A 17,752-nucleotide genomic window follows, 5' to 3' on the forward strand; every position below is an offset into this window, starting at 1 on the left:
CAAGTAAAATCTAACCATCCATGCATAATACGTTTATGCAGAAAATGCCCCTGTTACAAAGTGGGCATTTTCCTTCCCTGGTATTTCCACTTACTTAACTTATTGTCATCCCATGTTTTTATCAGAGCATCTCAATGAAAAGAAAAATTAGTTTTGGACAGACCACAAAAGTCTACCAGGGCACTAAAAGAAAACAAGTATCTCTTGTTTTCAATTTATTCCACCCTTTTTTTTTTTTGTACTTTGACATTTCCTTTTCATAGATAAAAAGTGTTCAGCAGAAAACACTTTCTTGGTCAACCTCAAGCAGCTACAGATTACTCCATATCAAGGTTAGTAGATGCTAAAATTCTTTGGTAAACTTATTTTGAATTAAACCAAGCAGGACAGGTAAATGTCAGCAACTATGGTATTTATATGTATTCAATTCATCAGCTTCAGTACAGTGAAGAAATCAGTAAATCTGCATTTTAAGAATCACTTTCCCAAGCTATTTTTAAGTCTGTTGGCTGGATGGGGCCAGAGAGCCAGCTGCCTGTGAAGAAAATTGCTTACTACATTCAGATGGTATCTACTTATGAAAGTCTAATTGAAAAGGTAAGTATTAAAACTCTACAGACCAAATTATCTCAGAATCCAGCTTCACTCTCAGATATTAGATTGCTGTAATTAGTGAGAACTAAGCACTTGTGATACACCATGACTGCCTGATGAAAGCCAGTACAGTACAAAGTGCTTCTAGAGACAACAAACAAAACCAAATCCTGGAGTCATGAGAATAATCACCACTGAAGAATTTCTACAGTAAATTTTTGATACATTTCAAAAAGCAAATAGGGATTTGTAGATGAGGATCCTGCACCTAACCTAAGCAATATACCAGAAGTTCCTACCTTACCCATTCTGTGAAAACATTTATTTGAGCCAGTTTAGCTCCCTAGCCTATCACTTCGTAAGAGCAGTAGACTATGCCTAAATCTGTTTTTTGGGGCTGAAATTTTACAGTTTATAGAACGAATCAAGAAAGAACTCCCAGACAGATATTTTTAACGTTAGTTTCTCAGCACTGAAAGTAATTTAAGCCCTTACCTTTTCCATTGGGAGCTGAATGGATGCTTTACAGTCTGAAAATTCAATTGTAATACTGGGTCCTTGGATTTCTGTGACCACATACTGTAGTTTCTGTGATTCCTTCAACATCTTCCTGTTACTCCCACCAAATTTCCCAAGCACACGATAAGCCACGTGGGAGATGCTGTCAGCAGGATTGCGCAGGGTTCGCCACAAAGCCTGGGGGTTTAAGGTGCATGGGCAGACCAGGTTTACTTCAGCATTGTTCAAGTTGTAACATAAAAAAAAACATCTAACTCCAACATTTTTCAAGCTGTAATGTAATGTCAAGGAAAACATTTTATTCTTGTATTTGGGTAACTGACCCTGCATAAGTTACTTATCAAGGTCGAATATCAGCAGTCTCAGTTCACAACAGCCCACGTGCTTTGTAACAAGGTTTTCCTAAATGCAGTTTTAGATTAGACTACTGTCATCAGCTACACCATCTTTGCTATCTTGGAGTGCAGTTTTATGTTTATGATAAATATTAAACAACACTGTTAATTTAAAAAGCAGGCCAGTTAAGGATGAACAAAGTTCAGAGCTAGTTTTGAAAAACAGAAGTAAATAAAGTAAACAGAATGTAACCATTTAACAAAGTATTTAGGAGAAATAATTCATTCTCTTCTAAATTTTCAGAGTTTTCAGCTTAACAGCACAACACCAACTATCTTTCTACACTCACATCAGACGGGTACAGGTTTCACAACAGATTTTTCAAGTTTTTGTAACCAAAGCTTCACATGAATTTCTAACAGTACTCAGCAAATCAATGACCTCTTGTGGTCTGAGAGGAAACAACACATTTACCTGCATGAGCTCAGCTCGAACTGGCTGGATGTGGTCATACAGAAAGTCTGGCTGCAAGTTATCCACACACAGCTCCAGAGTTCTTAAGCCCTGGCTAACCAGGGTCTGGGATCCATTGAGAGCTGACACCAAGGGGTCCATCAGCATTGGCAGGTAGGGCAGCAGCGAGCTCAGACGAACAGGCACCGTGAGGCAGAGCTCTACAAACAGGTCTTTCATGTGCTGCTTGTGAAGGCCACTTTGCAACATATTAAGTCCTGAAAATTATGGATAAGTTATACACTCAAAGGAAAAAGACAGTCCATAGTTTGCTGTTCAAAATTGCTATTTCCGCAGTTCAGAAGAGTCTGACATTTTTAAACACTACAGAACTTACAGCTCCAGTAAATAATGAATTTACTAAATATTAATACCATTCATTGTTCTAACTTACATCTACCGATGTCATGCAGTGAATGCTTTTTTAGGTATACACATAGAAATAAAAATATCTGTGCATATTTTGAAGTTTAATATTAGACTCAATAAGGCATCATTTGAATACAGCAGATAGAAAAGAAAAAAAAATAATTTGACTCAAACCTCAGCCTTGTAACAATAAAAAGTAAACCCACACAGAACATTTTTGAAAATAGTTTGAATCCTGAAAAGAAACATTCAGTGAGTTCAAGGGCATTAATTGCCCCACACAGACTAAACATACTCCCCAAGTGATTTTTCTCCCCATAAAGATTTCACATATTCCATAAATCTACTGACATGAGTTTTACATAAAAGATTTATTGATAACATATATTTGCTAACTACAATAAAAACTGCCCCTACAGCTATAGATCTGAACCAGTCTACAGTCCTGGAACAGTTCTGACTAGCTTGTCCTTAGGTTTAAGTAGCTCTCCACATTCTCTTGCTCACCCTCAGCATTTCTGGAACACAGTTCTTGCAAGCGTAAGTGCTCAATTAATCAAACTGATTGTTATTTCCATTTCTTTTTGCAGTCTGGCACTACTTGAATTTCTATTTGTCATGCCCATGCACGTGCACACACATGCGCTCAACTGCAGAACAGCCAGAGCTTCACTGCCATGTTCTCCCCACAAAACCACTGGTGGCCTGGCAGTGCTGCTTCACCTGCTCACTCATCCCCCAAATGCTTTATGTCAACAAAGTTACCCATTGCAAAAAACCCCCAAACAAGTAGTAGAAACAAACAAGAAAACCCCAACAGCCCCACAATGAAAAGAAGAAAAACAAGCAGCACAAATTGTGAAGCAGCCAGAACTATGGAGCCTGAAGCAGCTGATAGGAAATTAAAATAAGCACATTCAAGGTATTTAAATCAATCACTAAACTCAAAATCAGAAGCTATTTATCAAGAGTAGGGTTATAGTTTTGAGGGGTTTTCAAAACTACATAACGTAACTTTATACTACTATTCACATTAAAAAAAAAATCAGAAGCTGGGGCAGGGAAAGAAGGTATTGTTCTACCTTGCAGTAGGTTTGGTAACAGCGGCAAGAATTCTTGGTATAACAGATCATGACTGCCTCCTCCAATAGATCTGAACAGTGCTCTGAGCAGCAGGAAATAGTTATAGGGCTCTTTGGCAGTCTGTGCAAGTTCCATAGAGCTGTTCACAATCTTGTGCAAATGTGGCTAAAAAGAAAATAAAGCTTGAAGATTAATAAAACACCAATTTTATTATCATCATACTGCACAAGAGTTTAGCATGAGATTTTGCAAATCTGACACAATGAGAAAATATTTCCTCTCAAGTACTGGGTAATGGGGAGCAGACATCAGAGGTGTCAGAATGAAAAGAGAGGACACTTAACAATATTCATTTACCCCTGATCTAATTTCACTGTTAGTTCTTAAGTTCTGTGAATGCTAAAATTTCATTTTGAAAGCAAACTCTCTCAAGTAAAAAAGGTTATGGAATTGGTGGCCTTTCTAGAACAGAGGACATAAACACCTTGCAAGATTCATTAAAAACAGTTGAAAAATTCCAGTATTCTCATGGACCAGAGACAAACAGCAACGTGTCTGGGTGTCTGGATATTATTAACATCTAAAAAGCTTTCCACATTGCTATGCAAATGCTGCAAACAGCCTTAATCATTCAATTAAATTGTCGGCCCAAGGCCCCTACCATTCATCCTACAGAAACAAAAAAAAAGTAACAGAAGATGAAACTGTGAAGGCAGTAAATTATACTCTTTAAACTTCATCACCATCTTATAAAATCCAAATGACCTTGATTCTGATGACAAACTGCAAGAATTAAAGCAAGATTATATGAATATTGCTTCATATTACTGTTAGTTTTCAAAGATTCAGAGAAACTGGTAATCCCCCTCTGTTCTACAGTTACCTGTATCAGAAATTTTGTTTGGTACAAGGTACAAGGAAGAAAAACAAAGAGAAACTATGAGAGAATAATCAGTGTTCCATTAAATTCTTAATGTCTTTTCTAGATACAGGCAGCTGCTGCCTTTATGAGGAAAGTGCACTCTTGCTACAAGCTCAGCATTTCTGAATTCACTGAATAATGAAATGATTTCATCAACCTAAATAGATCCTTGGAATACATAATATGTCATCAGTAGAAAAAATAGCATTCCTTAAGCCCAGACTTTCCAAGAGCACAGAAAAATCTAACTCAAGAGGTACACCAATTCACTAACACACAAAAAAGTGATATCAATTAAAGCAAAACTCTTAATTTAATACAGAAACAAAGGGAGAAAATATGCAAGAATTTATGCACGTCCTGACCATGAAGTTACACAGGCTTATGGCAATCACAGACCACAGTCATTTATCAGCCATTCATACTCAGAATTAGCACATCACTCCACAGTTTCAAATATGAACAAAATATTAACGGAAAACATCTCTTATAAATAAGACAAGGTACTTGGAATTTGGAAAAAAATGGAGATGTGTCACAAATAGTGCTTCAAACAGTAAATGATTCTCAAATGTTAGACTGTGCAAAACTCTTCAGAGTGTTGTTTTTAAAGCAGACTTATTTTTAAAACAAATGACCTTTACCTTCAGCATTTGTTCATTTTCAGCTGCAAATAGTGAAACTGAGCCAAAGACTAACTTGAACAGCTTGAGATACAGATTGGACAGTTCCACATTAGAGCCCATTTCTGGCAGACGATCCAGAAGATACTCCACCAAAATGGTTGCAAAGAGAGCAGAGGTAGTAGGGTTTGCCAAGAAAGAATTGGCAACAATCTATAAAAGGAAACCACAAAGAACTTATTACTGCTGTAATAAAAAGAACAAAAGCATAAATGCACTATCCATTAAAAAAAAACTAAGACAAATTTCTTTCCCCATCTCCACTGCTACCCAAGTGATTCTGTTTGTCGTCAGTGGAAAACAACCATGTATGTAGCTTAATGTTGAAGTCTCAGGTTAAATTTTAAATGGATATTATAGGATTTGCATTCTGTAAAACAGTAGAACATTAGCACAACAAGCTGAACAAAACAACAAGTCCATAATGTTCAGTGCTTTTCAAGAATGAAGTCCATTCATATCTTCTAAACTGAAGAGTTCATGTTTGTATTGCATCACTTAGGCAAGGCTTTTTGAAAATTCATCTTGACATATTTTCACAAACTACTTTATTTATGGAATGCTTGAAATCTCCCATGCTAATTTCAATATTATTATTTATACATCATTCTACATCATTCATATTATTTATACATCATGTATTATTCTGCACCAGTCATATATACCTCAAGGCATAAACCTCTTTCCTACATGCTGTTCATTATCAATTTAAAAAGTAAACAGTAACGTACCTGAAGAGCATAGTTTTTAGAGATCCTCTCCACCATGTAAGGAACAGTAGTTTGAAAGATTTCTTTAAAAGTTAAAGGGTTCATCATTGTGAACACACCAGCAAAATGCTCCAGAACTTCCTTTTCCTCTTTCATCCTGACTGTCTGACAGTTTGCTACTCGAACATATGTTTGTCCATTTCCTGCTATTTGCACCTACAGCAATTGAGAAAACACATACACTGGTTACAGAATTTGAGTAGCTTATTCCCCATTATTCTTAAAATAGCTTTTCAAAGTAACCAACATTTTATGCGTTTTACATGCAAGCCCCACATAAGTAGAAGTTGGGCACAAAAGCCAACCATGACAAAAATACTAAAATTTAGTGTTTTCAGAACAGATTTTAAAACTAGGAAGTTACAAATAGAGAAAGACAACAGTAGGCAATATCCGTGTATTTCTAAATTGCTTAATACCCAATCAAATACATTTACATTTCATTAGTATTTTGTATAACTACTGAAGATAAACATAGACATGTGAATGCTTCAACTGTTAGCTAAACTACCTTTCAAGGAAAGATTTAATTCACTACATGAAAGACAATTATTTCCAATCTGACCTGCCTGCATGAACTGACAAAAATGGCTGCTGAGAAAATGATGTTGCTTGCAAATAGTAAGTATGTTGAAATTCGCTTTTGAAATTAATTCCTCATACTGAGCATTTCTCAATAGTTGTGGTCCAAATTAAAGACTTAGTGCAAATATACTATATGTATATTCTGTGACAAATAAATCATTACTAAGATCTAATATAGAGAAAGTGTACAAATAGAAGTGCTGTGTAGGCAGGTTACATACCTGATAAATATCTAACGCTTGCATCGCATATTTTACCAGTTTTATATAGATTTGGGTCTCCTTAGGTTGCAACTGCTTATTAGGAATGAATTGTGCTTCTGAAAGAAGAATAAGATAGTTAAACATTAAAAATACTATTTCCTTTCATTCTAGAAAGGCTTTTTTCTGTAGAATTATGAGAGATAAACGCAATTAAATATGCAGTTTTACCACCAGGAGCTTTGCACGAGGTGATGCCCCACGTGATGGTCTTGACCCCACAGACCAAAGTTTTCACTAAGCTCCTGCAATCCGTGACCTGAAACGTCTGCTTGTCTTCTTTTTCCTTCTCCCCTTGTTTTTCAAACACAGGTACTGGTGCAGGGGCCACAGGAGTTGCTGGGGCAGGAGAGGGGACAGGAACTGGGGCTGCATTTGCTGCTGTGGGCACTCCAGGTAAGGCGGCTTCAGCTGCCCCAAGCTCGGACTGGGGCTTGCACTTCTTAAAAATGACAGACAGCTGGTAGCGTGCTATGGTGTGGAATTTCAGAACAAACACCTAAGGCAAAGGAGAGGCAGATCAAACAGCAGGGAAGGGGGGGAAGGAAAAAGAAAATAAGTTGCTTCTTCAAAAATCATCCTAAATTCAGTAGTAGTGATATTTCAAATCAGCATATTGAGATCAATAAAACTTCCAGCTATTTTTGAAGTCATTTGAATGACAGCAAACGTTTTTAAATGTATCAATAATCTAGTTTGCCTTCTTCAAACAACTAGTCCACCCTTGATTTTCAAAAATTAAAAAAACCCCTCCATATAAAGATCATTAAAAAGGATCATTAAGTCTTCAAAGAGCAGTATTTTTAATTGTACAGACTGTATTATGCCATGCCAAGGACCTGTGCAAAGATCCTCTTTCAGGGCTTCAAAAAAAACACACCAAAAGGCACACCCATAACCAGAAGGCATTAAAAAATATGGTTCTTGCATGCTTGTACACAATGAAAAAAATTATTATAACTAAAATTTAGAATGAAATTATTTTTTTAAAAAAAAGCTACTCAAAATAGGCATTCAATTTCCTTCTTTGAAACTAGCCACTGAATTAAGCTGAGTTGACAAAGCATCTCCACTACACTTGATGTATTATCCCAGCTGCAGAGCATTTTAAAGAGCCCTCCTCTGAAGCACTGAAGTGAAATACACAGGCTATACCTACATATTCTCATTTCTGAAGAACAGAGAAAGTAAAATTTGATTGACAACATACTACAAAACAGGATATCCAAGCAATTATCAAATGCTTTAAACAAATCAATACCTCCAGCATTCTCATAAGGATGTCTCTACCATTTCCATTTTCCTGTTCACTTTTAGACCGGATACAGTCTACCAAATTTAGCAGGAGCTTGCAAGACATGGTCTGGATGCTGCTTGGCAAGGATTCATCATCAATGTTCTTAGCAAACAGCTGGACAGCCAGGGAGAGGTCATTGAGAGGCAAATGCTGCCGGACATGATGTACCAGGTCTGCCAGGGTGCTGTATGCAAGGGGTCTACAGCCAAAACAAGGAATGAGGAAAACACATTGAGCACAACTAAAAATGTTGTTTATTTGGCTAAACAAATAATTATGGCCTGGAGGTACTTTCAGATTTCTCAATGTAAGTTTTCCATTTTCATATGCAAACACAGAGTTCACAAGGCTTTTTCGGTTACACAAGGAAATTTTAACCTGTGCAATTTAACCAATGATGCATCAATCTACCCCACAACTCAGGTATTGCCTCTCTGATCTTTCTTCCTTCACTGCAGAACACCCCACCACATATTTTCATCGACATGCAGTTAACGTGCATGTTAGCCACATTTTGAGCAGTCCTAGTAATCTGTTTCATAATTAACCATAAATTATTCTAGCAGAAAAAATATTTATAAATCTAACACATGTTGTCAATAAGGTACACTTGATACTTAAACAAAAAGAAGTTCAGATTTAGACTATTGAAGATATAGAAAGTCAGGTATTCTCTCCATTTACTTTTTCAATAGCGAACAAGTAAGTTTTAAAGTACTCATTGACAAAACAATTTAAATCTCACTTCAGATTTTACAGTGGACATAAGATTTAAGGTGTTTCATGAAATACTGGGCAGATACTGAGTTGGTTTCTCTGTTTTGGTCGTCCTTCACAATTCAACAAACTGAAATCAACTTCACTCACCCATTTTTCTTATTTTGTCCTACACTCACATTATCATGCTGTGCCATCAAAGTGTTAAAGCAAAGTCACCATTACAGCAGCAGAAGCTCTGCCAGTAAAACAATCTATTAAAATCAGTTATTTGAAGCAAAGATTTAGGACTCTATACAGAAACTGCTGTAAATACTAATAATTTTCAAAGTAAGCAGCCCTGGCTGGCTCTCAGATCATTACTCTGAACTTCCTCATACCTCAGTGTCTCCCGGGCAGTGTATCCAGAGCCAATCAGTATAGATTCATCAAACAGCTTGTCCATGCATGGAATAAATTCTAGAATTTAAAAAACAGAAAAATGAAAAAGCCATACACAACAATTGGCAAAGGAAATAATGAAAATAAGATAGTTAAGTAATAGACCACTTAACTTCAGTATTTAAACCTGAAGTTAGGAAGTTATTTTATCCCTAAATTAATTCTTGAAGCTTCTAAAAGGCAGTGCCACTTACAAGAAAATTTTTGAACAATCTCTTGTGACTATCTACTCCACTGACACTTGCTCCCTGAGTAACACTGCAGTACTCAGTCAAAGCCAATTATATTTGCAAAGAGTAAAAAAGTGCTCACGTTATTTACAACTTTGAAAAATTTTTTGTCATTTACTGGAACTGACAAGTTGGGCAGCCCCGCACACAACAATTCTATTTGGCCTGGCATCCTTTGATAGTCCAATATAAATAAGCAATAAGCCTCTACAATTGACAGAAACAGCAGAAATCTTTCCAGTTTAAGGTACACTTATAAAAAGTGCTACATACGGCTCCTCAGGTCTGTTGTCAGGATGTGCTTAGCAGCAATCAAGAGTTCCTTCCTGAGGTGTGCTGTTTCAGCTGGACAATTGGAGAGCAGCTGCAACATTCCTTTTACCATTTGCTGAGAATATTTAGCCACTAATTCCTGCAACAAAAGAAGAGTAACATGAGTACAACTACTACATTTTTAAGGTTTGTGCTACATTTGGAAAATAGCATTACATTAAAATTCACTAGTTTATTTTCCAAAATCTAATCCTAAAACTAAAATACAGTAGTCATTCCATAAATGCCCAGGGAGGAGGAACGGCATATTTTTACTTTGTATTCACATGAGGATACTTTTGAAAGGATAACCAAGTACAGCTCCACCTCCAGATATTCTACACAAATGCTCCCATCTCCAACCCCTGATGCACTGCAGACATGCAGGTCACTTGCCTGCCATAAAGCAACTAGAAACCCGATGCATTAAGTACCAAAGGAATAAAAATTCATCCTACCTGGTAAATTCTGATGATGTAAGCCAAGAAAGACAATGTTTTAATCTGAGCAGCGATAAAATCAGCATACAACTCCTTGTTGTAAAGTTTATGTTGTCTGAAATTAAAGGGAACAGTGGTTACGATTTTGTTCCTCCCCTTTAGTACCTTCACTCAGAAAATTCAGAGAAGTTTCAAATTACATAATCTTGTAGAAAAGTTCTTGCCTCTTAAAAGAATACATTCTCTCTGGAAGATCCCATTTTCAACAAGCCCTCTGCCATTCAAATTCCCAGCAGCACCTTTCTACAGAAAGCCAAGCCAATACACATCAGCACACACTTGGCTCAGCTCCCCTAACTGGGGTCAATTTTTCTCCAAGCAATAGTCCCTCCTACAGACTTGTCTGTCTCTCTCAAGCTCCAACCACTTAACCAGGTCATCCAGGCAGGGAAAGGCAGAGATCTTGCTCCCACTGCCCTGAACAGAACCAGTTGGTGCTCTTCAGAAATATCCCTCTCTCTGAGAAAAGCACTGCCTATCCCTGCAACACCACAAGGCTTCATGTAAGCCACACCTTGAAGAGCACGTTGATGGTACAGCAAAGATTAAACAATGGCAAGTGTCCACACTCCCAGGGTCCTCACCATTGTCTATGACAATGTGGATTTTTGTTAGAAACTGTATAATAAAAAAAACTCATTATCAAATAATAATGCACCACTATGGACTATACCAATGACATATAATGCCACTAACTTCACCTACAGAACCTTGGTAAATTTTAGTCAAATAATCATTGCTACTTTTGAGATTAAAAGCAGTGAGACTAGAATCAAAAGTCACAAAATAGAACACAAAAATATTTTGAGCAATATTGAATGACAAGATTAAGCAGTTTATCTCAAATATCGCCAAAATACCATTAAATGCTCTCACCTTGCTTGAGCAGAAACTTGTATTATAATTGTGTTCATAATTAAGGGCACAAATTCAGCTACTACATTATGAATGTTCAGTTTGTAGAGCTTAAAAATAAAAACATATTATTAGAGAAATTCATACATCACACTTGCAGCCAAATTTCTGAAGAGCTAATCAGAAAAAAATTAAGACATTTCACGAGGTTATTTTTCGGTGATACTTTAATTTCAAAAGTATATCACATTCATTTTTGCTAATATGATAGCCAACAGAAGTTACACAAGCCATTAGGTAATGAAGTATTTACATGCAAAATAGTGAAGTGTACTAACCTGATACATGAGAACAACAATAATAGGTAGCTCAGCCAAGACCTTTAGTGATAAAGATCCTCTGGGAATTATTGAATGCTGGAAGAAAGAATGCATGCTTTATAAACTGTATAATTATCAATTCAAAAGAGCATGTAAAACAGTTTTACAGAAACTGCTCATTTTAGTAGCACTATATTTAACAATAATAACATTCAAAAAAACACCAAAGCATTGGGTATTACATTAAATAAAAATCCTGTAATTACAGCTGCATAGAAAAGATCTGGAAAGTTTCAATCAGCTTCTATTGAAAAGTTTCAATAAGAAAAACAAGCAAAAAGAAAATCTGTTATTTTTGCCTGGCCTTATGATCTGTTGTCCTGTGCTACAGACAGTCCCTAGGTAAGAGCAGTCAGAACACTCACTGTCCTCGTTTCACTGTCCTCTCGCTCGGGGTTCACCTTCACCACAATGGTTGTAATCATGCCAACCATTTCAGGAGTGGGAACAGTGTTCTCTGGAATCACCTGAGGGTTCTCAAAGTACCGATTCTACAAGCAAAGAGCAGAAAAAATATACCACAATGCCAGTAACAGCCGAAAGGCCATCCATCTCCTCAGAACTCCCCCATATAATTTTCCTCTGGAGCAGGTTTCTCCTCCCTGCAGTGATGTTTGCACTGCAGCACCTTCCTGGGCCAGGCACACACCCTGCAAGCTTTCCCCCTGGACAGAGCAGCAGAAAAGCTCCCCCAGCCAAAGCGGTTCTTCTGCTGAAGTAAAGCAACCCAAGAGCTACTCTGTATGAGGGAGGGAGGTTCAGACTGAAGCCTCCCCCTTCCCCCAGAAACAGACACATTTGGGCACATGGAGACAACTGCAGCCAACCTCACCCTGCTCCAGAACTCCAGCTCACCTCCATCTTCCCCCACCACTAACAGCGTGCCACAAACACAAGGTTTTCCAAATCAAAATCTAAATGTCTTCATTTTTAGACATAGCTTTGATAAATAGATTCACTAAAACTATATTTACTTAGTATCACTGGATGCAAAATAATTATGTCAGTAACTTTTAGAGATAAAATTAAGAAATAAAAAGTGTTTTTCTGACTATAGCAAGGGCGATAAGAAATAAAAAGCTTACCACTACTTTTGGAAGTTCCTTGTAAATCTGTTTCACAAAGTCCAAAAAATGATGAATCTAGGAAGGAAGAAGTCAGTTACCATAAAGAAATTTTTGAAAAACAATTCTGAAACTACAATTTTAGAATCTCTGTATTAACAGTACAAATACATAAAATCTCTACTCACCAGTACAACATATTTTTCATGGTAACTGCTAATAATCTGAAAGTGTTCTCCTACCTCCTTCTGCTTTGTTAGTATTAATTAAAATTTCCCTTGGAAACAATCTGATCTACCTATCATCTCTACATAGTTCCAATACAGTATTGTTAGGTATAATTATTATGAAACAACTTCCCAAGAGTCTTCCCAAGAGAAAATCAAAGCAAAAAGCGAGATAATAACAATGCAAACTTCCAAATTTGCCTTGATGAGTCACAGGAGAGAAAAGGGGAGGCAGGAGGAAGTCAGTCAGAGTAAATTCTTTTTCAGGATTTTCCTTTACACACTAAAAAGGCATCAATTCTTTTATTTTGTGTGGCAATTTTATTCCTAAGACTGATCATATTGTCCATAAACATTTAAACCAAGTACAACTAAGATTTAATAGTTTGATTTTTTACCTAGGAGTGCTGGCATTATGCAATCCTCTTTTAAAAACCACTTTAATATTAAAAAAAGGAAAAAAATTCAACATATGGCTGCCACAACAGGTCATGCAACATAAAAGGACAACAGCAAAACAAACCAATCAACCCACTTGAACAAAATAGCAATTCTGAAGAGCATGGCAGCAAGTTTTATACCATGTAATAAGAGTAATGACTTACTTCTTGAGTGATTGCTGGTCGGAACTGTTTGTGCAATTCAATAATTATTCTCAAACAAATCAGTACATTTTCTTCATTCTCTGTCTGGAAAAAGAAAAGAAAACCTTTTTAGTGAGCCCACTGGTGAATTCTTCCACTACTCAGTGGGTACTTCAAAACACTAAAATTATACCCTTCTCAGCAATCTAAAGTGCCCCATTAAAATGGGTTTGTGTGAGCAAAGCACCTTTCTTTGGATACCCTGCAGTCCTAGAGAATGGCTGAAATTAAATCCACCCCTGGGGGAATAAAAACCAGACATTTCAACCACTCTCTACCATCAGATCTGTTCCCATTGCCCCTCAAACAGAGACCCCCCATGTGAGCTTCAAATGACAGTGTTGTGAATTCCAAGACAGAAAAACTCCCAAGAATAAGCTATCCACCAGAAAATCCTGCCCAGCATGAGAACAGCTCCCTGCATTTGTAAAATCCAAATTTCTATCAGGCAGAAGAGAACACGCAGAAAACCTGTAGGTGGTAAGAGGGGGCATGGGTGAAGCTTAAATAGAATGTCTTTCCATTCTTGTTCACAGCTATTGAAAAACCTATCACCAACAAATTTGGGAGATGAAGAAAGTAGAGGAAAATATTTCTGAAAATTTCAAACAGTTTTAAGATGAAGTAAAAAATACCTCTAAAAATCTGAACATCACAGACAGGATATTTTTGGTATGAAGACGAAGATGTTCATTTGTTGGTATTCTGTGAATTATTTCAAGCACAAGCTTCCGGAGTTGCTGTAAAAAAAAAAAATTATATGACAGAATTTGTTGAAAAGCCAACAAAACCCAACAATTAGTTGCAGCATCTTTTTCAGCTTAATAATTGTGCATGTGAAAACAGAAAAAAAGCCAGTTTATTTCATGTAGACATATACAAAGGCGTAACTCTTCCTACTATCCACCTATGTGAAAGAGGCAAATTTGATTAATTTACAGTTGTAAAATCAGACTTTTTTTAAGAAATGCAATTTTAAATATTTAATGACAAAGATTCAACTTTCTCCTTTCATTCCTAACTTTCAGTAAAGTCAGTAATTTGCAATGATGTGTAATATTTCAGTAAGAAAGCCAACTCTGTTACACCTACTTTTCCTCCTATTTCACAGAAGCCCAGATTAGCAAAGTTTATAAGTAACTTATTTAGAAACCTGACTTTCTCAGTTCCACTGCAAATGACAGATCTATTTTTAACAAGTCTTAAATGAGTTCATTAGGTTAATCAAGAACTTCACAGCAAAAAGGCAAGAGATGCTCCACACAACTAACCTGTGCTGGCTTCTCCTGCAAAAACTGAACTTCCCCATCCTGTAGAAAGGTGAGAAACCGAGGGATGATGTGTTCCAGGAACGTCGAATATTGAGGGGATGATGTCACATTCTAATTAAGAACAAAAAATGAGGGGTTATAAAACAGACATCACATAGATTACATTCAGTTACATTCAAAGCCACTATTAAACATTTTCCGTGAATTCTGAATAGATTCAGTGACTAAGTATCTGTTGACACTACAGAACCATGTGAGCTCCAAGTGAACATTAGCAAAACAAATACAAGTCCTTCCCTACTGAAGGGAAGAGCAACGAGAATCAATTAAGTCTTCAGATTCTAACAGATCACCAGACTAAGCAGTTAAAACTAATATTTTCATCAGATAATTTTTTTTAGAAATAGCTTAAGCAGATAAAAAACCCCACAAGTATGATTTTAGTTTTCTGTAATTTCAGAACAGGCACATAACAATTAAGAATTCAACTAAAGAATAGTTTCTGCTAACACAAGGCTGGGTTAACTTTCACATTTTCTCTGCTGCTCATCTAAAAAGAAGGTCCACCACCATGCAAAAGATGTCACTGGAGACATCTCCACTCCTGATGTCAGATTCTGCATCTGACAACTCCTCTCTCACTTCCACACCATGGAATACTCAGAGGAATCAGAAGGGCCTCTGTTTCACAAGAGCACAATACACATTTGAACTAAATAAAAGAAAGCTTTAAATACAGACATTTCATAGCATTCAAAAAATAGAAGAAAAATGTCTTACTTCACTTTTATTTAAATGCTTAATGAATAAATAAATATTTGGCAATGAAAGCTCACTAAGCCCAAATGCAATTCTTCAACAGCCTGGTTCATTCCTAACTACAAACCTAGAATCAATGACTTGTAACCGTATCATTAGCCACAGGATGCTACTATTAATATTTTAACTGCATAACATCAGAAATTCAATTAATATGCATTAGGCATAAGAAAGGCTGCCATTGCAGAAAGTTAGGGGGTTTTTGTAGGAGTTTTGTTGCTTGGGGTTATTATCTTTTTATTTACCTCAAAATTCTCACTGACTTCTTGCATCATTTTCAATTTGGTTTCATCAGCTGAAAATGGAAATTCAAGCCGAAAAATGTGAGTGTAAAACTAGGCCATGAAGGAAAACAACAAACTCATTGATCAAAGAAGCAATCAGATCTTATCAGTTTAGCTATCACTGCCCAATTATAAGACACACAGTTCTCTCAAACAAGCACACACGACTGCACACACGCACACAACTCACTCACTTCGGCTCATGCAAGTGTTTCTCATCATTTTGCTTCTTCAAAAACCAAAACTCAAACAAATTTCAAAGTTAATTTGACAGATTTCACTGTCTCTTTCATCAACTGTCTGAACAAGTTGGCAACACTTGTGAAACAAACCACTGAAGAGCTGCACTTTTCAAGAAGAAAAAAATCTCTTACGTGTATTGACATCTGTAAGAGCAGCCACAAACTGAAGGTATTTTTTCATCAAAGTGGTTTGGTCCACCACTGTGGGCCCTTGTGCTGAAACAAATGCCATCTTGGCGGAGTAAAGATCAGCTTTCAGTACATAAAATCAAGATCAAGACACCTGTAAAAGAATATAGAATTATTTGTCAGTTTACATGGCTTGTTAACAGCAGCTATCCCATCACCTGCATCCATTCTTCTGACATACTGAAGAGGACCACCTTTTCCAAAAACTGTAACCTTTGCTTAGGCTTACAAATACAACACCAAGCATGTACAGGACTCATCGTGACAGGAGTAACAGATAAAAGGGTTATTGAGCTCTCCTCGGCACGAACACTGACGTGTTCCGCTCGGATTCCTCTCTCGCAGCAGCAGGCTGCAGGCTCAGGGATGCTCCCACCGCGCACACCTGTCAGCATCCTGCCTTCCGCCGCACTTACAGCTCCCCTGGGACACACCCTGGGGACTCGCTCCGGGCCGCCAGCAGCTCTCCTGCCCCACAAGCTGCCTGTCCCGCTCGTAAAGAAGCCCACATCACATCTAGCTTGAGGAACCGGCCACCTCCCTCCTCTCCTGGGTGTTCCCCATCAGTTTTGCTCAGGCCAGGTCCGGCCCAGCCGGGACCCCACGCCCCTCACCTTCCCCGCCGCAGCGCCGCTCGCCCGGGTCGCTCCCCGCCGCCGTCACGCCGAGCCCATCTCCGCCCTGCGGACACGGGCACCGTCAGCGGCCGCGGCGGAGCTTTCCGCGCCGCCCCTCAGCCCCCCCGGCGCCGCGCTCGGCCCAGGCCTGCGGCGGGGCTCGGCCGCCGCCTCCCGCCCGCAGCGCGCCGGCCCCGCCTCCCCGGCCCGCTCACCGCGCCCAGGCCCGGGCCCCACCGGGCGCTCCTCACCCCGCGGCTCCCCGGGGCCGCCCGCCCGCGGCCCCCCGGCTCCCTCCTTTGTTGCTCCCGGAGGCCGCCGGCAGCGCATGGGCGCGACGGAAGCGCCGAGCTCAGTTCCGGCCGCCTCCTGCCGGGGCCGCCTCTCCCCGGGCGGAGGCGGGCGCGCAGCTCCGCCGCGCCGCCCGCGACCCCCGCCGGCCCGGGACCCCCGCCCCGCCCCGGCGGGCTCGTCCCGGCTGGGCGCTGCCGGCGGCCGCTGCCTGAGGCGAGCCCCGCCCGTCCCCGCGTCCCCCGAGGCTCCGCTGAGTGGCCTCCGGTAAGAGCGGGCGAGGATTTACCGGCCGTGACCGGTGCCTCCGGCCAGCGCAGGGCCCACCCCGCCCCGCCGGTGCCCCGGGGGAGCGGCGGCACCGCCGGAAAACGAAGCGCGCAAAGGCTGATCCGCCGCAAGAAACAGAACGGCGGCCCGGAGCGAGAAAGGGCTTCGGATGTTGAGTTTAAGAAAATAAAAAAAATAAAAGTAAGCGAATCAAAACCAAAATGTACAAAACAAAACAGGAAAAAACAAAATAGAACGACAGAAAAAGCACACTAGTAAACCACATTCCGGCGCTTTTGCTGTGGCTTCTCTCCAGCACCGCACCCGTTACAGGCCGTTCGGAGCGCCGCGGGACCGCTAACAGCGGCCGAGCTGCCCCCGGCAGAGGCATCCCCGCGCTGCCGCACTGGAATACTTTATCTGTGCCTGCCGCAACCAAAGCGCAGCACAAACCCCTTCCCAAACGCT

General features: G+C 39.3%; 1 protein-coding gene and 1 non-coding gene across 5 annotated transcripts in view; both read right to left on the reverse strand.

Annotated features, from left to right (window-relative positions):
- The window catches only part of TRRAP (transformation/transcription domain associated protein), a 74,682-nt gene extending 57,582 nt beyond the window's left edge, over window positions 1–17,100 (reverse strand). For 2 of the 4 annotated variants that reach the window (XM_077786879.2, XM_085591707.1), the window contains exons 1-22: window positions 16,975–17,086; window positions 16,721–16,787; window positions 16,050–16,200; window positions 15,637–15,686; window positions 14,573–14,683; window positions 13,937–14,041; window positions 13,263–13,346; window positions 12,452–12,508; window positions 11,732–11,857; window positions 11,325–11,402; window positions 11,008–11,096; window positions 10,090–10,186; window positions 9,593–9,731; window positions 9,029–9,107; window positions 7,896–8,130; window positions 6,806–7,133; window positions 6,596–6,693; window positions 5,751–5,945; window positions 4,981–5,172; window positions 3,414–3,579; window positions 1,924–2,180; window positions 1,090–1,290 (exon numbers count right to left, since the gene is read on the reverse strand). In XM_077786879.2, the coding sequence (XP_077643005.1) occupies window positions 1,090–1,290; window positions 1,924–2,180; window positions 3,414–3,579; window positions 4,981–5,172; window positions 5,751–5,945; window positions 6,596–6,693; window positions 6,806–7,133; window positions 7,896–8,130; window positions 9,029–9,107; window positions 9,593–9,731; window positions 10,090–10,186; window positions 11,008–11,096; window positions 11,325–11,402; window positions 11,732–11,857; window positions 12,452–12,508; window positions 13,263–13,346; window positions 13,937–14,041; window positions 14,573–14,683; window positions 15,637–15,686; window positions 16,050–16,149 (2,787 nt within the window). In that variant the 5' untranslated portion in view covers window positions 16,150–16,200; window positions 16,721–16,787; window positions 16,975–17,086. The other 2 variants (XM_085591709.1, XM_085591710.1) reach the window with 2 other exon arrangements.
- Window positions 15,765–15,908, reverse strand: LOC144247177 (small nucleolar RNA ZL1). The gene has a single exon (XR_013340880.2). It is a non-coding gene; the product is annotated as a small nucleolar RNA ZL1 (small nucleolar RNA).
- Window positions 17,101–17,752: the final 652 nt, after the last annotated feature.

The sequence above is a fragment of the Lonchura striata genome, chromosome 14, assembly GCF_050655825.1.
Source record: "Lonchura striata isolate lonStrDom1 chromosome 14, ASM5065582v1, whole genome shotgun sequence".
Taxonomy (NCBI): domain Eukaryota; kingdom Metazoa; phylum Chordata; class Aves; order Passeriformes; family Estrildidae; genus Lonchura; species Lonchura striata.